General features: G+C 41.6%; 1 protein-coding gene across 3 annotated transcripts in view; it reads left to right on the top strand.

Moving 5' to 3' along the window:
• Positions 1-23438, top strand: part of Smc1a (structural maintenance of chromosomes 1A) — a 58348-nt gene that overhangs the window by 15794 nt on the left and 19116 nt on the right. For 2 of the 3 annotated variants that reach the window (XM_074063143.1, XM_074063144.1), the window contains exons 16-25: positions 1418-1559; positions 4048-4193; positions 4285-4438; positions 5383-5493; positions 14834-14990; positions 15427-15581; positions 15720-15871; positions 16934-17003; positions 17286-17396; positions 17803-22405. In XM_074063143.1, coding sequence (XP_073919244.1) covers positions 1418-1559; positions 4048-4193; positions 4285-4438; positions 5383-5493; positions 14834-14990; positions 15427-15581; positions 15720-15871; positions 16934-17003; positions 17286-17396; positions 17803-17886 — 1282 coding nt within the window. In that variant the 3' untranslated portion in view covers positions 17887-22405. Of the gene's footprint in view, positions 1-1417; positions 1560-4047; positions 4194-4284; positions 4439-5382; positions 5494-14833; positions 14991-15426; positions 15582-15719; positions 15872-16933; positions 17004-17285; positions 17397-17802; positions 22406-23438 lie in introns of those variants that run through there. The other variant, XM_074063145.1, reaches the window with a different exon arrangement.

Raw genomic sequence — 23438 nt, 5'->3', positions numbered from 1 at the left:
TGCACCTGAAGTTCAAAGCATATCAAAGCATAATAGAAACTAAACCTGCTCTGAACCATCAGGAAAGGTTTTACAGAACAAGGAATGATGAACTAGAGACCTGAAGAGTGAGTAGGATTTAGCCAGCCAGGCAGTGACAAAAGAAGGGAGTTCTAAGCAGTGAGAACAGCATGCTTGGAGGTTTGAGAGAGCATGCCTTGTTCTGAATGCTAAGTAGTTTTGAAAGTCTGGAGCATAAAAACAAGGTCAGGAAGAAGGTGGGGGTGGTGGAGAGGTCAGTGGGGGCCAGATCACAGAGGGTTTTATGAGTCATACTTAGGAGATTGGACTTAAAATTGCATAGCTCAAATTACAGAATTAATTACATTCCATTTGGGTTATAGTGACTAATAGGTTTAAGCTGCTAGCATGACATCTGGCAGCATCTGTCATCCCATATTGGGGGCTGGAGGGGCAGTTGGAAGTTAGCCCTGCCTGGCCTATATGGTGGTTACATATGAGTTTCCAAAGAGATCGGGGGAGCAGAGAGAGCAACAAGGAATTTCAATTTCCCCATGTTTCTGTACTACCCAAGCTCTGCCCTTTAGAGGTCCTAAAATCTTGGGGCAGAAGTTAGAGTGCTGGAAAGAATCAAGCCCTTGGGCAAAGATAGCTGAATACAGCTAGCACACTTGGCAATGATGACAATAGCTAAAATTTACTGAGTAGTTACTATGTGCTGGTCATGGCTCTAAAGACTTTATACATACTAACTCATTAAGAGAATCTCCCAGTAAGTCTGAAGTAAGTACTATTATTATTTTCATAGGATGAGGCATTGGAGGCATTGAGAAGAATGTAACTAACTTGCCTGAGATCACACTACTACTAAGTGGCAGAGTGGGGATACTAGAGTTCTTAGTCCACTGCATTATGTTGCAATCATGATATATGGGAAAGAGTCTGGGTTTTGGTGTTAGACTTAGGTTCCAATCTTATATGTACTGTTTACTAGCTATTTGGCTTTGGTCAAGGCCTTTTACTTCTTAGCCTTAAGTTTCCTGTGTTTGTAAAATATGGATAATAATGTACAGTTTGGGGGTGTTGATTAGAGGATTAGAGATAATGTATGGAAAGTATATAGAAGCTTTATTAATAAATAGGAATTAACCATAGGTGGTGGATTTAGATCGACCTTTTTATGTTTCTAGAAAATTGGAAAGGTATTGGAGACTCCAGTGTTTAAAGAGGGTAAATGTTTTTTGATTCATCTCACCTGTCTCGATTGAAGAAGCACAGGGCTAGGTTGAGGAACTTAGTTTCCCAACTTCCAGGTCCAGTTTTATATGCATATGGGTGGATGGACTGATTGTGACTGAAATTCAACAGTAACTCAGAGGCCCTGAGCCTTAAGCCTAGTTATCCTTTCTTTCTACAGTTTGGAATTTGAGAATCAGAAGACTCGCTTGGGCATCCAGTTGGATTTTGAAAAGAACCAACTGAAGGAGGACCAGGATAAAGTACACATGTGGGAACAGACAGTGAAAAAGGATGAAAATGAGATAGAAAAGCTCAAGAAGGTAAGGAAGGAGAAAATTAAAAGACCACAAAATTGGGATATGACAAACAGAAAGATAATGTCTATAATTTATAAATCTCCCATCTACATCAATAAGAAAAATATGAAGCTCTAAATAGGGGAGAAATGGGTGAGTGGCACAAACAGTTCAAGAAATTTGAATAGCCCATAAATGCATACAAATAATTTAGCTGTACCAGAAATCAAAGAAATGCAAATTAAAGCAACAAGTAGGTATAATTTGTTTTCCGTCATGTTACCTGAAATTTAAAAACAAAAAAAGAGTAATGTCCAGTACTAGCCCCAATTCTTATGCAATATAACACCATCCATCAAGAGGCTTTAGAATGCATTTATGTCCTCTTAATTCAGTAATACAGAAGGCTGTTAAAGTTTTGTGTGAACAGGTTGATATTTATTATAAGCATTATTTATAGTTATTAATTAAAAATTACTCAGTGCCCCTTGGAAAGTAGAAATTCAGCAAATCATGCTGCATTCATGTAAGTACTAGTGCAATTTAGTGGTCTTTAAACTTTTGTATACACTGACATTTTTCTGTTTGTTTGGTGTTTTTGGCGGGGGGGATGTTGTTTGAGACAAGGCAAAGTCTCACTATGTTGCCCAGGCTGGCTAGAACTTGCTATTGTAGCTTAGGCTGGGATTGCAGTTCATCCTTTTACCTCTGCCTCCTGAGCACTGGGATTATAGAGGTGTATGACCATGCCACTGCCCTTTCCCTGACCCCATTTAAAACAAAACTTTTTTAAGATTTCCAATGTTGGCTTAAATTCTTATTATTTAAGTATATACTTACAAACACTTAACCAAAAGCCAAGACAAACTTACAAATTAAACATTAGCAAAATAAATAAAATACACATTTTTTAAAAAGAAGTAACATGTACTTTTAATGAATCTCAGATAAAAACTACTCAGGGATGGTCATAATCATTTCAGTCCCTAATCTGTTGTTAGAGCCCTATCCTGAATAACCTTGAGGAACTGAGTTAACTGGTTATTTTCATTATTTCATATTATCCATAGTATTTGAACGAACAAGATAATGGATCAGTTTAGGTGAAATGCATGGCTGGCAATCATCCAGTCTCTTTTGGGGAGAAGGAGAGGGGTAGCACTAGAGTTTGAACTCAGGACCTCACACTTGCTAGGCAGGCACATTACCACTTGAGCCCCTCTGCCAGCCCTTTTTGTTTTGGGTATTTTGAGATAGGGTCTTGCTTTTTTTTTATGTTGCCTGGGTTGGCTTTGAACCATGATCCTCCTAATCTCTGCCTCCTGAGTAGCTAGGATTATAGGTGTGAGCCATCGGTGTCCAGCCCAAATCCAATCTCTTAATATACATATTTTTTCTTTAGCTCTTCCACTTTGTCAACATAGGCTTTCATGACATTTTTCTTAGTAGTTCCTTCAACTGATTCTAGACATCCCATTTGGCCTTGTGTTTTGAGGCTCAACAACTTGAGTTCTTTATTTATGTTGCCTACAGTTACTTGTTTATAGTGGCTGTGGCAAACGGCATCTCATCATCCACTGGCTTAGTCTTGAGATGCTTAACAGCCTCAGCAGCTTTCTCAGACTTAGCCTGAGACATTGTAGCATTTACAATGAATTCAACACTCAGTACATCTTTTCTGAATAATGAATCCACGTATACAGAACCTGTGGATACAGAAGACCGCCTATCAAAGAACTCCCATCTACCAATCACCAAGATTCATTAGTCATCATCAACATGTTGCCACATTTGCTTTTTCTATGTGTGCTTATTTTTATGAGCCATTTGAGAGTAAGTTGCAGATATGTCCCTTTTATGTGATTTTTTTTCTTTAAGATCAAAATGAAAAAAGTTCTCGTAAAAAACTTTGTAAGTAAGGCTGTAATTCTTCTTTGGCTGGCCACTCTCAATCCTAGTTCTCCGTTCTTTCCAGAAGTAATCCCAGGTTAGTGTGTATTCTTCCAGATCTTTTAGGGGTGTATTTCATTATATGAATATATATATACTCATAGAAAATACATAGTATTGCTTGTGTGAGGTTTTAAAAATACAAATGTTATATTGAGCATGACAAAGTTTTGATTTGGAAAAAATGTTCAAATGCAACATTGACAATACAGTGTTGCTCTGTAAAGCCCTTTGTGAATGATGCAGGGAAGAAATATGCTAGAATGTTAATTGATTATCTCTAGCTGGTGGGATTATAAATGATCTCTCTACCCTTTATTTTTCTATACTTTGAACTTTTCTGTAGCAGTCAACTTATATAATTATGGTGCATGGGGGGGATGCAATGAAATAATTTAGAAAAAGATGAAAGAAGGCTGAGCAGTGATGGAAGTATGTGAAAACAGAGGACATTGATGAGAGGCTCCAACAAACTGCCTGGTGGGAAGGGTAGAACAAGAGAAGATCCCAAGGTGAATGTGAAAGCCCTCACCTCTTGTCCTGTTGCCCTTGCTGGGACCAGGAGGAACAAAGGCATATGAAGATCATAGATGAGACCATGGCTCAGCTGCAAGACCTGAAAAATCAGCACCTGGCCAAGAAGTCAGAAGTGAATGACAAGAATCATGAGATGGAGGAGATTCGTAAGAAACTCGGGGGTGCCAACAAGTGAGTGGATTCAGGCCTAGGGTGGGAGGAAGTCGGTAGAACAGGCAGCCTTCCAGATTTGGGTCTCACCTAGCTCTCTGGACCTTTTTAGGGAAATGACCCATTTACAGAAGGAGGTAACAGCTATCGAGACCAAACTTGAACAGAAGCGCAGTGATCGGCACAACTTGCTACAGGCCTGCAAGATGCAGGACATCAAGTTGCCACTGTCAAAAGGCACCATGGATGATATTAGTCAGGAAGAAGTGAGTATTATGATTGGTGGTGGGAATGGGCTATGAACGATGTTAACCAGTGATAGGGGTGAGGAAGGTGACCAGGAAGGGTAGGTGACAAAGAGGCAGAGGATTGTGAGGGATACAGGAGAGATGAGGCAAGGTGGAAGTAGCAAAGGCAGGCCTTGGTGTGGGAGGGATGTTGAATTGGGAGTAAAGCTGCAAACCAGTGGGTGGTCAGAGAATTGAGCCAGAAGAGGAGGAAGTAATTCATTAATCTTAAGAGCATGAGCTATGTTATCTCTAGCAGATGATGGATATTGGTAAGAGTGGGAATTGAGGGACATTGGCCAAGAGAAAAGGAAGATGGGAAGCCGAGGAACCTGAGGGATGATAGCTTTGCTGCAGTAAGGGAAGTTGGCCAGAAGAGGGTTAGTTAAGGGACCTCAGCAATGCAGAGGTGAGAAAGCTTAGATACAGGAAAAGGAGGAACATTAGACAATAGAGGAGGCAAGGCATTTTATCCATTGAAAGTGAAGAATGGTAATGAGGGGGTGGGGAATGTGAACTGAGAGGAGCTTTGTGTATATCTTGCCTTAAACCTGGTTGTGTATCTCAGTCCCACATGTCTTTCTCACCCTCTTCCCAAACAGCATTTCAGTTTAATTCAGTAAAATATTTTCAACACTAGAAATGTTCCAGGCATCATGGTAGTCCCTAACATGATTATCCCAACCTTAACTACAGCCTTGTCCCATTTAGAGATGAAGAAACAAAAGATCCAACACCATGACTTGCTTAGGATCACATAATTAATAAGCCCACTTTTGAACACTGGTCTTTCTGCCCCAGTGCTTTCTAGTGAGATGTTTCCTCAAAGACATTAAAAGCTCCAGAGGAACCCATTGCCTCTCCCTCCAGGGACACTCTAACAGTCAGTGTGCTCCATTCGATTCTCCCTCCCTCCATTGCAGGGTAGCTCCCAGGGGGAGGATTCAGTGAGTGGTTCCCAGAGGACTTCCAGTATCTATGCACGAGAGGCCCTCATCGAGATTGACTATGGCGACCTGTGTGAGGATCTGAAGGTGAGGATCAACCATGGGGGCAGGAGGGTATCTGCCCCTTTCCTGCTCTCCTCCCAGGAGAGGGTCAGCCTATCTGGAAGTCTGTGGAGACCATGGCTGGAAAGGAGGAGCTGTGAGCCAGGGTCTCCCTCTCATGTGCCCACACAGACACATGCAGATCTCTCCCCCTGCATCTCCAGTTGCTCTTCTCTCGCTTGCTACTGGTCCTTTCCTCCTTGTATATATGTCTCAACACAGGGAAAAGACTCCTGTACAGTGAACAGGTTGACTTTAAGTGCTCCTTACGGCTCTGTCCCAGGGACTCCTCCTTCCTTGGCATTTCTTATCCTGAGTATCTTTTTCACTCTCTTCTCTTCGGCTCAGTTCCACAGTATGTCAAACCCCAGCCTTCCTCCCCAGATCTGCCTCTTCACAGTGCCACCCACTTGTTCAACCAGAAATCTGAGCCTCGTGCTTGACTCCTCCCTCTCTCACTTTACATAGTCAATTAATTACCAAGCCCTATAAATTCTACCAGCTAAATATCTGTTTATTTTTCCTTTTTTCTGTTGCATCATCTCTCTAGTGCAGGCCACTTTTCATCTCACATACACTGCTGCAGAAGCCTCCAAAATAGTTTCTGATGCTTTCCAATCCATACTTCTTTGTTATATCCAGGGGGACTTGATTTTTTAAACAAAAATTTTTATGGAAATTTTCAAACATTATAGAAGTAAGGAGAATGATATAACAAATGCCAGGCACCCATCACCAGCTTCAACAGTTGGCAACATATGGTCAGTCTCATTTTTTTATAGTCTCCCCCTAGCACCACCACCATTGGACTATTTTAAAGCAAATTCCAGACACTGTTGCATCCATAATTGCCTCAGCATCTATCTCTAGAATATGAGGATGCTTAAGAAAACAACTACATCATCATACCTAAAAAATTGTATTACTCTGTAATACCTAATATTCACTTAGATTTCTTTGAAATTCAGCCCCACCCCTTTCCTCTTTTTGTAGTTTGTATGTTGAAATCAGGATTCAAGTGAGGTTCATATGTTAAAATTTGTCTCTGCTAGTCTATTAACATTTTCTAATCTATTTTTATTTTTATTTTTCTATTTATTTGTGGAAGAAACTGGGTCATTGTCCTGTAGAAATTTTTGCATTCTGAATTTGACTGATTATGTTACTTAACATGTTCTTCATCCCCTGTATTTCCTATGAATTTGTAGGTAAATCTAGGATTTAATTTGATTCAGGTTTGTTCTTTGTGTATGGTTGGGAGAATGTAGTACTGTATGAACTTCCTTTTGCATTACATTAGTAGATATTTGATGTCATAGCACAGTCACTTGCATGTGCTGTTCTCTCTGTCTCTCTCAGATTGGTTCTAGGAACCCCTCTTTCAGGATACCAAAATCCATGAATGTTCAAGTCCCTTACATAAAATAGTGTGCTGTTTGCGTATAATCTGTGCACATCCTCCTTAATTCTTTACATCATTTGTAGATTGCATATAATACCGAATACAGTGTAAATATACTGTATTTAGGGAATAATGACAAGAAAAAGATGTCTGTACATGTTTAGTACAGACCCAGTTTTTTATTAAATTTTTTGGTGGTACTGGGGTTTGAACTCAGGGTCTCGCACTTTCTAGGCAGGCACTCTACCCCTTGAACTACTGCACCAGCCTGTGACCCCATTTTTTGTTGATATTTTGTTGTTGTTGTTGTTTTACAATGTGGGGAATTGAACCTAGGGCCTCATACATACTAGACAGGAGCTCTACCACTGAACTAAGTCCCTAGCCTATGACCCCATTTTTAAAAACATTTTTGTAAAAAAAGTGTTCCATGGTTGGTTGAATCTCTGGATACAGATACCTAATCATGTATGAATCATTGGTGGCTGAGGAATCAGTGAAATAAAAGCACAGGGATGCTGGTGGAGTAACTCAAATGGTAGAGCACCTCTTGGCAAGCGTAAGGCCCTGAGTTCAAACCCAGTAGTGCTCAAAAGGGGGGGGGGCACAGGGATGCAGTTAGCCAAATCTAGACTATTTATTGATTTATTTGAAATAGGATCTCTGTCTGTTACTCAGGCTAGCCTTGTGGGCTCAGTCTTCAGTCTCCTGAGTAACTGGGACTTTAAAGGGAAAAAGAGGACTGGAGATGTAGCTCAGTGGTAGGGTGGTTGTCTAGCATATGTGAGGTCCTGGTTTCAATCCTCAGCACTGCAGAAATAAAAGGGCAAAAGACCTGATTTCTTCCATAAATCAATAGGAAAGGTAAAGAGGGAAGGGGAGCGTCTATAGACTAAAAGACAAATCAACCTATTGAAACGTGTGTACCTCACTTAAATCTATTATAGAGAAATGTTAGGGAGAAGGAATTTACAGAGTGATATGTAAGACATATCAGACAATTGCATCCTATTTGAACTAGTTTTGGAAAACATGTAAAAATAATTTATAAGACAGGGCAATTTGAACAATGACCAGATTTTTTTTTTAAGGAAAAGTAACAGAATTAATACACTGTTAAAGGAAATGTGCGCAGCCAAGCATGGGGGTGTTGCTGCACCAATATGGGGTTGGGAGCAGCTTTTTATGAGGTTACTGGGGATTTTTTTCTGGTTGGCTGTTTCTTTTTTGTGGGCCTTGCTGATTGTTTCTTCCTTGGAGCAGGGTTTGCATTATGTGCATGGGACCATTTTTGTGTACTTGGCCTCTATTTCCTCATTACATGAAAAGTAAAGGCGAAGGAAAGAGTCACCTACAGCATACTGCTGGTGTGTGTTGGAAGTGTGGACATGAAAAAGATAGGACAGACAGGCTCTTTACCCTTATGGGCTATAGTAGTGTGAAAAAAAGAAAGCTAAAGGGACCATAACCCTATGCCCTCATACAGGGTACCAAAAATGACATGGATTTGGGTCGATAAAAGAATCTACCAAGACAAATAAGTATGAAAAATAAGAGGTTTATTAAGACCAGCTGGCCCAGATGTTTCTTTTGGTTGTACTGGGATTCGAACTCAGGGCCTTATGCTTGCTAGGTAGGTGCTCTACCACTTGAGCCATACCTCTAGCTTCCAGACATTTTTTGATATTAGAAAATTACTGTTAATATTTTTAGGTATGGTAATGGTGTTGTGATTTTAGTTTTTAAAAATCTCTTATGGTTCTCAGCAGAGGTTCTCATGGGAGAGTGGGTATTTTGTCTTCCAGGGGACATTTGTCAATGTGGGAGACACTCTTGTCACACTCTGGGGTGGGAATTATTGGCATCCAGTTGCTAGATCCAAGAATGCTGCTGAACATCCTACAATGCATAGGACAACCCCACAACAATGAATATTCCAAATTAGAATGTTGGTAGGCTTGAAATTCAGAAACCTGTGTTCGAGATACATGCTGAAATATTTGTGGATAAAATAATATGTCTGGAATTTGTTTTAAAATTGACAATTTCAGAGTTAGGGGATATAGATGGCACAGTACTGGGTATGTGAGATAAGTAATAGGTACATGTTCTTTTATTATATTATTTGAGTTTATGTAAGAATGGGACGTAGTTAATTTTTGTTGTTATTTTTAGATTTTTAAAATTTATGTATTCACATGTGCATACATTGTTTGGGTCATTTCTCCTCCCACCCCCCACCTCCACCCTTCCCCCCCTTACTTTTAGATTTTTATGATGGAAAATTTCACAGCAGAAATAAAATAGTAAATGCTCCCTCATGTAGCCATCACCAGTTTCGACAAGTAACAGCTCATCATCAAACTTGTTTCATGTGTACCTCAACACATTCTAATAAATTCTGGTCATATCATTTCATTTGTTAATATTGCAGATTGTGCCTATAATCCTAGCTACTCAGGGGGCAGAGATCAAGAGGATCATGGTTTAAAGCCAGCCCAGGCAAACAGTTCACGAGACTCTTATCTTGATAATACCCAACACAAAACAGGGCTGGTGAAGTGTCTCAAAGGGTAGAGTGCCTGTTTAGCAAGCATGAGGCCCTGAGTTCAAAAACCCAGTACCGATAAAAAATAAATAAACAAAAACCTATATATTGCAGATTGTATCTCTAAAAGATCTGAAGGATAAAAATGCTTAAAAATACTTAGAACCATTACTATGATTCTCAAAAAATAATCCCTTAATGCAGTGATTGGTGTTACATATACCTGATTGTCTTACACACACACAAACACAAGCATATATACACATTCTCTTGTGATTTGCTTGCTTGAATTGGGAATCAAATAAGATGATTGATTGGCAGGTAAGGAAATGAGTAAAGCCACTACTCATTTAATCTCATTTAATCTATAGGACTCACCTTCCTTCAGTTTTTCTTTTTCCTTGCAGTGTTTTTTCGTTTGCAAAGCTGAGGGTAGAACCTAGGAATGGGTGTGTAGCTCAGTGGTAGCGCACCTGCCTAGCATACAGGAGGCCCTGTAAGCGCTCTACCACTGAGCAACATCCCCATCTCTTGCAGTATTTTGTTGTTGTAGAAATTGGCTTGTTTCTTCTGAAGGATGTTCCACATTCCTAGACTCAAGCAGTTCTCCTGCCTTAGCCTCGCGAGTAACTGGAATTATAGGCACATGCCATCACACTTGACTTTAAAAATTATTGATGAGATATTTGACAATCTTTTTTTGTGCTAAGTCTTCAAAATCCACTATGTATTTTACATTTATAGCACATCTCAGTTCAGTTGCTAAAATTTCCTCAGAAATACTTGATCTGTATTTAGATTTCCTAAAATTTACAGTTGAAAAAGAAGACCCATATACCCAACTTGTTCCATATATATTTAATTTTTTTTTCAGTAACAGAATTGAGTGTCTGGTTTTCAATTTAAATAAGCTAAAATTCCATGAAATGAAGATTTTAGGAATGGGTGTGTAGCTCAGTGGTAGCGCACCTGCCTAGCATACAGGAGGCCCCGTAAAGCCCTCTCACCCCTCTACACGCACACACACACACACACACACACACACACACACACACACACACACGAAGACTTTGTTTCCTCATTCACACTAGCCACATTTCATGTGCTTATTAGCTCTCTATGACTAGTGGTGACCATATTGGACAGCACAGATCTAAAGGCTTGATTAGATTCAAATTTTAAGATTGGCTTGGTTGTTGTGGTTGTGACTACTTCACCAGTGGTATTCCATCAGAAAATATTTAGTGTCTGGTTGTGGGTCTTTGTATGGTTCACAGCCATGAAGATCATTGCCTACGTCCCATTGGGGGTTGCAAAAATCATCTTATTCTTTAATTTCTTTGTTATTACCTGGAATACATAGAGAGATACTTCCTCTCATTATTTGGTAACCCTGAGGTAGTTTGTGTAGAAAAGGCTGGGCATACATGCTTGATTCTTTCCCATTATTCATCAGTTTATAAAATTAGTTGATTCCTTGACCGTCTCAAGATTTGTCCACTGAGTTGTTTTTGTATCATATGAATTTATGAATTTAGATAACTTTAGTTTGTTTCAATCTCTTGTAGTTTTCATCCTTGGTGCTCTGGTTATTCCATCTTTGGTCAGTGGAATGCATTTAGGTTGGCTTCTGAATCATTTTGACACAACTGTTATATATAATCTTTGTCATCTTCCTTGCTTTCTGATAATGTCCAGGCTCATCCTTTACATTTCTCACCCCAGACCTGGAATCATCCATTTCCACTAAGAAGCTGTGACTTTTTTTTTAGTGGGAACTGCTGTTATTTAGCAACTACCATCTGGATACTAGAGTGCTCATGACTGCTGTGTTGGTTGTGTTTCTAGAACTTTTCAGTAGATTGAGCTACTAAATGCAGTTTTAATTTGAAGGAAAAAATACATCCTGAGTTCATATTGATACTTTCAATTAAAATTATAATTTTCAGTCAGGTGTGATGGTGGCAGTGAACACCTTCAATCCCAGCTACTTGGCAGGTGGGGGTTGGAGGATCTTGGTCCACAGATGACCTGGTAAAACATAAGACCCTATCTGAAAAACAAATTAAAGCAAAAGGGACTGAAGTTATGGCTCAAGTGGTAGAGCACTTGCCTAGCAAGCTTGAGGCCCTCAGTTTAAACCTCAGTACTTCAAAAAAGTTATTTTCACAGTTTAACATCATTGCCTTTATGTTTACATCTCCAATTTTTCTTAGAAACCTGGGTTCCTAACAACACTAACATATTAACTATATCCAACTCTATGTAATAGTTTGAAAATCATATTTAGATGTTATTGGTAATAATTTGATTATCGAGTGTAGTTTTAAATAGTTGACAGGTTTCCTTGACAATATGTCTAGTTATGTTCCTATGTTTTAATGTAATTTGAAAGAATTCTCTTGAGTATTTAACTAGATAGGTTAAAGACAGTTAAGTTTCTTTGTTTTATTTTGTTTTCAAGTTTGCTTTTTTTTTTTTTTAGCATTTTGACTTTCCCCATACTTTAATTTTGAAATGTTTTAAACTTATAGAAAAGTTGAAAAAGTAGAACAATGAACACCCAAACATATGTCTTTCACTAGTGAATATTTTGCTACATTTTCTTTCTCTCCCATCTTTCTTCCCTGTCTCTCTTCACTCCACTACATGGACATCTTTTTTTGCTGCACCTTTCGAGAAAAAGTACAGACATCAAGATTTTTCACCCTGAGTTGAAACCCCAGTACCCAAAAAAAAAAAAGATTTTTCAATCCTAAATACTTCAGCATGCTAAGAACAAGGGATTCTACATAACCACAATTCTATATTGCACTAATGAAAATGAATAATTATTTCATGATATTTACTGTTCAATCCATATTTGAATTCCCCTTAGTAGTCTAAAAGTTTCTTGCAATTTCTTTCTTCTTTTTTAAACTAGCATCTGGTCAAGATTTAAACATTGCTTTTTTTGGTTGTTACATTTCTTTTGTTGCGTTTAATATGGAACAGTCTCTTCACCTTTTTATTCATGGCATTGATCTTTTAAAGAGTCTATGTGAATTATCTTGGAAAATGTCCCACCTTGTGGATATGTTGGGTTTTTTTGGTCTTTTCTTTTTTGGTGCCAAGGATCAAACCCAGTGTTTTGTTCAGGCTAGGCAAACACTCTACCACTTAGCTACATTCCAACCCCTAATGGTTTCTTTATAATCTTGTCTAACCTGTTTTTCCCATCCCGTATATCCTATAAATTGGAAATTTGTTCTAGTCTGGAGTCTCAGTGGATTCAAGTTAAATATCTTTTGACAGGAATGCTGCTTATAGCCAAACGTAGTGGTACATGCCTGTATCTTAGGAGGCAGAAGCAAGAGGATCCTGAGTTCAAATTCAGCCTGAGCAGTGATACCTGGTCTCTGATAAAACAAGCACTGGGATGTAGCTCAGTGATAGTGCCATTGACTAGCAAGTGCAAGACACTTGGTTTTATCTCCATTCCTCTGGGGGGATAAAAGAAAAGGAACACTACATTGGTGATGCATTACTTGTATGTTGCATCTCACTAGGATGTGCACCATATCATGATTTGCCCATTATTAGTGATGCCAAGTTTGATGCCATAGTTAAAGTGTCAAAAGAGCATACACTTTTTTGTTGTTGTTTTTGAGACAGGGTCTCACGATATAGTCCAGAGTGGCCTTGAACTGGTGATCATCCAGACTCAGCCTCCCTGGAGCTGGGATTACAGGTGGGAACCACTATGCCCAGCTAAACATGCATTTCTACCTTTCTCATTAATTCGTAAATAATCTTTAGGATGCTTTGGGATCTTGTGAACATCTTGTTCCCCGATAATTTTTTATCCAGTGTTTTTCATATTTCAATTTATTTTTTTATTTTTATTTTTTGGCAGAACTGAAGTTTGAACTCAGGGCCTCATACTTGCTAGGCAGGCACTCTACCACTTGAGCCACTCCACCAGCCCTTAATTTTGTTTTATAATTATATGACATTTTCATGTGGTTCTGAAATTAAAAGTATAAAACAAAGTAAATGAAGAGAACTCTAGCTTCTGTTTCTGTCCCCTTCTTTTTTCTGTAGATCACCCTTTTAGTTAGTTTTTGGATTATCCTTTTCTTGTTCCAGGTTTAAAATACAAGTACATTTGAATGCGAATATATTCATATTCCCTCCACCTTCTCTTTATTAAAAGATAGTATACTATTGTATGCCTTTCATATTTCACTTAAAAGCCTATCCTAGAGAGCACTCACAACTATGTATATAGATTTTCAGAAGGGTTTTCTAAAATGTAAATAAGTTCATGTCCTTCTTGTTCTTTAAATCATTCAGTGGTCTCCATTGGGATAAAGTCTAAACCTTGTAAGATCTTTCATAACCTGGTTTCTTCTTGTCTATCCACCCTCTTCTCTTCCTGTGCCCTTCCCCAGGACACTTGTGTGAGTGTACACATGCATGCATGTATACACATAATTGATAGTGCTGTGTTGATTTTTATTTTTGTCTTTTGGAGTTTATTAAAGCTGATTACTCCTGAATTGTTTTTAATTTAATAAATAAATTAGCCATGAAGAACAACCTCCTCACCCCCTGCACACACACCCAGGTTTTGCCTGTGATGCTCTCAGCTGCGTAGAAGACTATTTTTCTCTCTCTCCTCACACATTCATTCTGTAGACCTCAGCTTACACACATTCCCGGGAGCCTTTCCTGGCACCAGGGTCTGAGTTAGGTACCCTTTTGTATGATTCAACACTTGTCTTGGTATGGTTGTTTTGAAATTCATTCAACCTACAGTATGCTGGTTGTTTACTTACAAGTGTTCCTCTGTTAGCCCACTGAGCTCAGTGAACTCAGAAACCGTGGCTCACAGGGCATGACAGACAGCCTCAGTGCCTAGCACTTGATTGGCATTCAGAAAATAGTTATTGACTGAAAGTGGCAATAGCTGTAAGACTTAAAGCCAAAATTGCTGAGATGTAGTGATCTAAGCAGAAAACGTGAGTTGCCTTAGTTATTGTGGAGCTGTAAGTGGAGTCTAGAGCAATCTGTGTGGGAGCCTCTAGGTCATCGTGGCATGTGTTGGCTCATGGCCTGGACTGAGAGCTAGAAAAGGGCACTACCAGCTGCTCCTCCAGAGACAGATTTGCACGGCTTTGGGGAAGTGCTAGAAGTGAGATAACGGTGTTAGCCTATAGTTTCCAGTGATCATGGAACATTATTGTGGGTTAGATTTTGTGGAAGAAGCTGAGCTAGAGTAAAACTTGTCTTCCTTCCATATGGGAGCAGGAACCCTTATTCCATCAATCATCTCAGGGGGCCTGGGCCTGGAGGCCAGGACCTCCTTACTGTTGTTGGGTCTGGGGTCATAGGATGCACAGGCCGAGGAAGAGATCAAGCAGGAGATGAACACACTGCAGCAGAAGTTGAATGAGCAGCAGAGTGTGCTTCAGCGGATTGCTGCCCCCAACATGAAAGCCATGGAAAAGCTGGAAAGTGTCCGAGACAAGTTCCAAGAGACCTCAGATGGTAAAATTTGCATTTTTTCTAGGGCCTTAGATGAGGATGAAAGACTGGAGGTATGCTAAGAACCTGCTGTTATGTCATAACAGCTCCTGTTTTTACATGCTTTAATACTTAAAACTCCCAGGTACCCTAAACAGTGAGGGTTATGTGCTTGCTTTCTAGAAGGTGAAGTGACCTATCCAAGGTCACACAACTGATTGCTGGTAGAACCCAGAGGGGAATCCATGTTTATGTGACTCCAGTTCCATCTTTCTTTAGACTATCTAGTGGCCAGCCCACTGGATATAGATCCTTGTGGGGCCCTCCTCAGGCATTCCTTTCCCTCTGTGGGATGTCACTGTTTTGGATCATTGTTTGCAAGTCATTCTTGCCAGGGTATGGACCTCAGCCCTTGCAGATCTCAGGGCACTAAGGGATCATCTGTCCTTCCTTCTATCAGAATTTGAGGCAGCCCGAAAGCGAGCAAAGAAGGCCAAGCAGGCATTTGAACAGATTAAGAAGGAGCGCTTTGACCGTTTCAATGCTTGTTTTGAATCTGTGGCTACCAACATTGATGAGATCTATAAGGCTCTGTCCCGCAATAGCAGTGCCCAGGTAAGCTGGAGCCCCTTACTCAGGCTAGCCTTACTCAACTAGCTCCTGCCGGCCTCAATTTCCCTTCCCTCTAAGCTTCCCATCTCCATGCCCATATAGACTCAGATCCAGATCCTGATCCACTTTGCCTTCCCCCAGGCATTCCTGGGCCCTGAGAACCCTGAAGAGCCCTACTTAGATGGTATCAACTATAATTGTGTGGCTCCTGGCAAACGCTTCCGGCCTATGGACAACTTGTCAGGAGGGGAGAAGACAGTGGCAGCTCTGGCCCTGCTCTTTGCCATCCATAGGTAAGACTCTGCCCACCCAGGGCAATTGATGGAGAGCCTGAACTGAGGCCACCAGAAACTCTGGGGTCTAAAGATGTGCAGAAATTTGCAAAGGTGAAGATGTTATGGTGGCATCCAGATTGCATCCCTATTTCCCTGTCTTCTATAGCATATTTGGCCTTGGTTTTCTTGGCCCTGTCTTCCCTATCCACTCTCATCCATTCAGCATGTCCTCCCTGGCCCCTGCATGTGTTCAGTCATACTTCCAGGCTTTTGCTCACATGATTGCTAGCTATAAGACTTTTCTGTGCAAATCTAGCTTGGCCATCACCTTCCTCTAGGAAGCCCTGTTAGACCTCTGAGGCATACTCTGACCTCCTCTTCCTAAATACCAGAAGTGCTTGAGTCTGGCCCCTACAACTTAGTGCTTGATTGTACAGGATCACCCTGTGAACATTTCTTGAGTGCTGCCCTTATACCAGAACCTGTGGAAGGATTGGAGGCAGATGAGTCAGATATGGTCTTGGTCTGGAGGAGCTCACAGACTAGTGGAAGCCAGACACATAAACAGTTATGCTAAGTGTTAAAACTGTGTGATCTTGGATGCTGTGTATACAAGCTAACCCAGTTTGGAGGAGGGTGTGGGTAGGCCAGGGAAGACTTTTAAGGCAAGTGACACTTGGGCAGGAGTATAAAGCATGAGTAGATGTTTGCCAGAAAGTTCAGCAGGCATTCTAGGCTGAGTATGCTGCATGTACAGAGACAAGGAGGCATGACGACATGGTGTGTGTTGGGATGGGGTAGACCTCTGGATAGCTTGGTCAGTATGGCCAGAGCGGAGGACAGCTCTGTCTCCCCAACTAGCCTCTGCAGGATCCTAGAGCACAGGGCTGGGTGTAGAGGAGGCCTTGGTTGATATATTGGCTTGTAGGGGCCTCGGCAACATTAAGACCTGGGGTTTTTTTAATCTCTGATGAATCAGAGGGGGAAGCTGGCCTTTTTGATGGGCCCTGGGGCTGTCCCACCCTGCCTTGCCACCCCATTCCCCTCTTGGTGTCAGCTCACCTAATGGTTCCCTCCCAGCTACAAGCCAGCCCCCTTCTTCGTCCTGGATGAGATCGATGCTGCCTTGGATAACACCAACATTGGCAAGGTAGGTGCAAGGAAAGTGGGGCCCGGGAGGGAGGCCCCCAGTTTGGAGTTGGGTTTCAGGGAGCAACTCCTGAGTGTACCCTAACTGTTCCTGCTGCCTGTTCTCCGTGCCTGGTAGGCTGGGCCCAGGGTCATGCCGTGGTAGTCAGTAGCCTTCTCTCAGCCTCTCTTCCCTCACCCTCTGCTCCTTACCCCACTCCCTCTGCCTACTGATTCTGACTGGAAAACATAGGGTAGTGTTAGGGCTTGAGCCCTGTTAAGTGCCTGGCGGCCCCTCCCACAGGTGGCAAATTACATCAAGGAGCAGTCGACTTGCAACTTCCAGGCCATCGTCATCTCTCTCAAAGAGGAATTCTACACCAAGGCTGAAAGCCTCATTGGAGTCTATCCTGAGGTAGGGCGGGCCTGGCTCAGGAGCCAGTCCCACTCTCTGCCTGACTTCCCAGGGCAGGAAGGGAAGACTGCAGTAGAGGGGCAAGGGGAGGGGGAGCTTAGGGAATCAGGTCCTAAATAGCCATCTGGGCTTTTTGGAGCCCTGCCCTGGAGGCTTAGCCAGCCCATTTGGGTAGGGCCATTGAATATGGGGATAAGTAGAAAGGCCAGGCAGTGGAGAAAGGAGAGTACAGAGGTAGGCAGGGAGCAAAGGCACATGGGACTCAGCACATCCTCTCACACCCAGAGAGAACCATTGCCTGGGCTTTGGGCAGGTGTGTAGGGAGGAGGGGTTGAGACCCTTGGTCTAGACCCCTCTTAATTCTCTTCTTACAATTTCATTTTTCTTTTTCTCCCTCCTCCTTCAGCAAGGGGACTGTGTGATCAGCAAAGTCCTGACCTTCGACCTCACCAAGTACCCAGATGCCAACCCCAACCCCAATGAGCAGTAACAGTAATTCTGCCCTTCCGCCCTGTCTGGATCCCTAAGCTGCCTCTCTCCCATTCTCTGGCTATTTGGCTCCCAACCTTCTGCTCCCTCCTGGCCCTGTTTGGTATAGTCATGGGATTTAGGCACGGCTATCAAGTACGAAGAGGAACAGAGGTGATGTTAGGTCTGAAGCAAAAATTCATGAGCTGCAGGGAACATCCTAGCCTCTGGAAGGAGGTGCTGAGCTGAGCTAACCTGAGCTAAACAGGGCCATCTGTCCATTTTCCCCTCCCAGACCTCTCCTTCACACACATAGTCATGGGTCCTTTGGGCCTTTTGCCCTGTGTGTGTGTGTGTGTGTGTGTGTGTGTGTGTGTGTGTGTGTCCATGTGCATGTGAGTGTGTTTGCAAATTAATAAAAGATATTGGAGACTTGTTTGAAGAGGAGCCTAGGCTGAATATGATTCCAAGAGAGCTTAGGATGACGGCACCCCAGAACCGGGCAAAGGTACTCAGGACTTCATAGGAGTCTTAGGCAGTTACCAGAAATTGTCCTCATTCACTCATTCATGTACTCATTCATTTGTGTATTCATCAAACACATACTGAATGCTCTTTATTTGTCAAGCTCTATACCTAAAATACTGAGATGATCTCTATCCTCCTGGTGAGGAGATGCAGTAGATTTATAAGTTACTGTGGTTAGCCAGATGTCATAAATAATTTGAGAGGAGGAGGATCACCTCCAGGTTTCCTGGAGAAAGTCTTGTTTGATCCGGATCTTGACAAATTGGGAGGATTTGATCAGGCACTAGGAGCAGAGCATGGGCTCTGGGGACAGAAAGTTGAGTTCTGGTCCCGATTTTTATCACTTAATACTTGTTTAACACTGGGAAAGTTATTTGACCTTTCTGTGCCTCAGTTCCCTCATCTGTAAAATGCGGCTAAAAATATTACCTACCTCATAGGATTTAATGATGTCATGCTCCTCACTAGAGGCCTTATCTATGTGTGGAGACCACTAGGTGCCGATCCCTCAAAATACAAGCCTTTTCATGCCTGGAAACATGAGGGCTTCTGACCCCAGCTGTTAGGAACGGAAGGAACCTCCAAATCTGGAAGGTGCTGAATGCCCTGGATACTGGAAAAGTTCCAGGGTGATAATAGGATTTACCTGGTAAGTGGAGGGCCTGAGGAATCCTATAGCTTCAACCATGTATAACTGGGTGCCTGAGCCCCAACCTAGGTTGTAAGGAACTAGGGGGAGAGGTAACCTGGGCCATATCTCAGCCTAATGTGTGAGTTTCCTGTTGGGAACTAACTTCATTAGCTGTAAGGACTGTGCAGAGGCAACAAAGCCTGGTGCAGTGAGTTCAGCCTTTACTCATTTCATATACATCATCCCATTTACCGTAATCTATATATTGCTTTTTTGTTTTTTAAAAGTTAAATCAGGGCTGGGAATGTTCCTCAGTGGTAGAGCACATGTTTAGTGTGTATGAAGCCCTGGATTTGATCCCTAGCATTTCCTAGAAGAGCTAATTACACAAGTAATGCATGAATCCATTCTCTTTAAGAAATTAGATTATTGCAGATAAGGGTAGCCTCATTTGACCACTCCTCCTGCTCCTTCCCCTTTTCATACTGCTGTTATGCTTGCATTTCTATCTACACTTAGTTTTAATATTTTTATACACATATGAATTCCCTGAAATTATTGTCTAATGCAAATGGTACTTTAAATTCTTCTCCAATTTGCTTTCTTTGCTTAACAACACTTTTGAGATTTGTGCATGTTGCTAAGTGTAGATCAGCCCATCCTCTAATTGCTATATAAGTTGCCATCATGTGATTCTACCACATTTACTTATTGTGATGGACATTAACTATTTTCAGTTTTTGCTATTATAAAATACTACATAGGAGCATACCTGTACCTGTATGAAAGTTTGTGTGTGTTTGAAAGTTTACCTAGGGTTAATTCCTAGAGATGAAATTGCAGTCATAGGATATTTATCTATTTGTTTCTGATCAACATTTCCAAATTACCCTCCTATACTATTTACTCAATATTTTTCCTGAGGTGATCCAAGGTCTAACATTACCTATCTATGTCAGCTTCATCCTAAGTAGTGATAGCTGTGAAATCATGGGTTTGATGTGCTTATGTACTTTTCTAATACATATTAAAAGGCATAATTAAGCAAAATAAAATTGTCTGTGTTCAACCAAAGGAGTCACATACCACCAGTGGTACATATGCCATAATTTGGCAAATGCTGGCACAGTTTGGGGATCAGACCTGGTTCAAATCCTAGCTGTGAAAACAGGCATGTTACTTCACCTCTGAGCCTCATTTTTCTCTTATTTTGCAACAGCAAAGGGAAAGCAACATTAAATATATTTGGAGCAGTTTGGCTGGTGTATCTAGATCACAACTTTTTAAAGGTAGAGATTGCTATTTTCCCCACTTTAAAGATAAGAAAACTGGACTGGACTGCTAAAGTGGCTCAAGTGGTAGAACGCCTGCCTGGCAAGCGTGAGGCCTTGAGTTCAAATCCCAGTGCCACCCCCCCCCAAAAAAAAAGGTAAGAAGACTGAGGCCCCGAAAGGTTTAAGTGACCCATCTACCAGATAAACAGTGTGAGCTTGAACCCAAGTCTTCCAATTCATTCTAGTGCTTTTTCCACTGTAAAGGTGTTATCAACCTTGGCTGTACAGCAGAATGATTTGTAAAGCTTTTTTTCATTTTTAAAAAAACTGTATACACAGGTGAAAAAATAGTACAGAAGGGCTTATAAGGAAAAGCAGCAGTTCCCTGCTGTACCCCCATATCCAAAGGATGTCGAGCTCTTTAAATGTTAATAACTTTGGTCCCACCTTTGGAAATTGATCCAATAGGTGTGGATAATAACCCGGATAACTAACCCTCTACCTCACAGGATAGAAAGGATTACATGAAATGCCTTGGGCTGAGACCATGGCACACAGGGGGAAAAATGTACTACAAAGGAGCTTCAAGGACTTAAGTCCTTAGGATCAGGACAGTGAGATGACTTACTGAAATTCCAGTGGTTTAGTGGCAGAGCCTAGACCTTCACTTGGATCTCCTTTGTGCTTGCTCACTGCTCTCTCTTCATGTCTCTTCTGTCATCCCAAGGCATCACATGTCAGTGAAGGGTGTGCTTCAAGGAAGGCAGACATTAATAGTGTGTTACTAAGAGCATGCTGGCTCTGAGTAGAAGCTCTATGACTAAGAAGAACTTGATTGACTCCCTTACACTCTGAATCCAGTACTCCACAATAGTATATTCCTTCATTTGGGCACTTCACTCTGGAAATCATAGTGTTGGGACACATTAGGAACACAAAGATAGTCAAATCTTTATCCTACTTTTGAGGAACTCATTGCCTAGTTGAGGCATTTCATAAGAACAGCTATTAACCATATGGTGTCTGCTAGTAACAGGAGGAGCATGTAGGGGTTGATACCTGAACTGAGACTTGAGGAGCTGGTAGGAATTTGCTGCATGAACAAGAAGGAAATCCCAGATAGTAGAAAGTATGCACAAAAACCTGAAGGCAAGAAAGAAAGCAAAGTATAAGGACTCCTGGGGTAAACAAAGAGCAACAAGAAAAAGCTAGAGGTACTTAGGACCAGATTGGAAGAGGGTTGTAAGTTCTGGATGGAGTTTGGATTTGTTTTATGGGATAGTGTTTCCCATACTGGCTGTATACCAGAAACAGATGGCCATTCTAGGCTCTGGCCTCGTAAACAGTTGCAGCAAATGGGGTGGGGCCTTAATCTCGTGTTTATAAAGGTCATATGAGTAGTGTGCAGCAAGTTTGGGAACCATAGCTTGAAGACTGGGAGAGCGGTGAAACCAGTTTTAAGTAGAGGAGGCTCCAGATGAGATGTGATCTTAACCCATTTTTGGCCAGGCAGGGTGTGAATTGATTAGGTTAGCTGTTCATGCTGTGTGCACATGTGCCTGCAGTTTCTCTTGTTATTCAACCTCTCACATTATACTTGCTTATTTTGTCTCTGAATAAGCTGTAAGCATGACAAGGATGATCCTGGGGATATCTTGCTTACTGGTATAGCCCCTGCAAAAAGCACAGTGCCTGACACAAAATAGGCACCCAATAAAATTTCTGAATGAATGGATGCATGAGTGAATTTGAGAGGAAGAGAATGAAGATGGAAATTAGGAAACTTGAGAATACCAGGATGCCTGCTCTAGGACGAGTGCAGTAGGAATGGATTCAGGGTGATAACGTGTGAGCCATTAAGATGATGAACTGGACTTGGTGACTGGTTATTGAATGTAGAGGTTGACAGGATAGAATGAATACCCATGAATAGCCAATATTCCTACCCTATCTCAGTTGTCTCTTTACTCATCTATCTGTAAATCAGAATCTCCTTCTAGCACCTGAAACCCTTTCCTCAAATTAAACATTTTGTTTGCTGTATGGTGTTGTTCCCCCCACCTACACCATTGATTCATCCATCCAGTTCAATAAATCTTGACTAAGCACCTCCTGTGTGCAGTGAGGCTTTTCCAAGCCAGGACTCTGACTCCCTTTCCTACCTCAAGAGGTGTTTTTGAGGGCTTTCCCAGGTAAGATTCATACCCCTTATTAAATAACATATAGTGAAATGCCCAGAATGTCAGACCTATAAGGGAAGTTAGAGACTGCCCAACCCCCACCTAAGACATACGGAGGGAAATTAATTTCCCAAGGTGCCATTGCTAGGCAGTGTTGAAGCCAGAACTGGAACCCAAGTTTTCTTTTCATGCCACCTCTATCGCCTTGATCTTTCCCATTACAGATCAGGATAAGCAGAGGTGGTCAGGGAGAAGGTGGGACTTAGGTTGAGCCTTGAAGGTTGATGTACAGGATAGGCTATACAAAATGCTGCCAATTACACTGCCACCTTCTGTAAACCCTCAGCAAACCTGCCATGCCTGCAGTCCCTTCTAGGGGGTTTCTTTAGCATTAGTCTCCATGCTCTGTACCATGTGACCTCATAGTCCTGACCACAGGTGGCTAGATTGGGATAGTGTCTGACTCAAGGCAGACAATCTATAGACTTGGCCAGCAGCCTATTAGGTGGACTGGTGTAAGGATACCACCTTATAGGGATGGTGGGTATCTAATGGGAAATGCATGAAACATCTTTCAGGAAGGCTGAATGTGATATTCAGAAGAAGTGAACAATCAATTAGAATATAATGGAGCAGAAGTGGTGGGTGGGAGGTGGCCAGAAACCAAACAACAAAAACAAAGCTGTTGAAATTGTAAGTCAGTGTAAGTCATGAGGTACTTGTATCATGAGATTGTGGGGCCACAAGGTAGCAGAAGCCATGAAGCAATAGGACCCATGATGAACAAAAACCATGAGACAAAACTGACAATATGAGATCCATGAGGCAGCAGAAATGAGAACAAGAGCCACAAGGCTCTTGTAGCTGGAACTACATGGCAGCAAGGCAACAGGAATTGAAGAGGCAGCAAGGCACGCAGAAGCTACAAAGAAGCCTGGATTAATATGAACTGAAGCCCCAC

The sequence above is a fragment of the Castor canadensis genome, chromosome X (assembly GCF_047511655.1).
Source record: "Castor canadensis chromosome X, mCasCan1.hap1v2, whole genome shotgun sequence".
Classification (NCBI taxonomy): domain Eukaryota; kingdom Metazoa; phylum Chordata; class Mammalia; order Rodentia; family Castoridae; genus Castor; species Castor canadensis.
The sequence above is the reverse complement of the archived record's forward strand: the minus strand, read 5'-3'. Positions and strand labels throughout refer to the sequence as shown.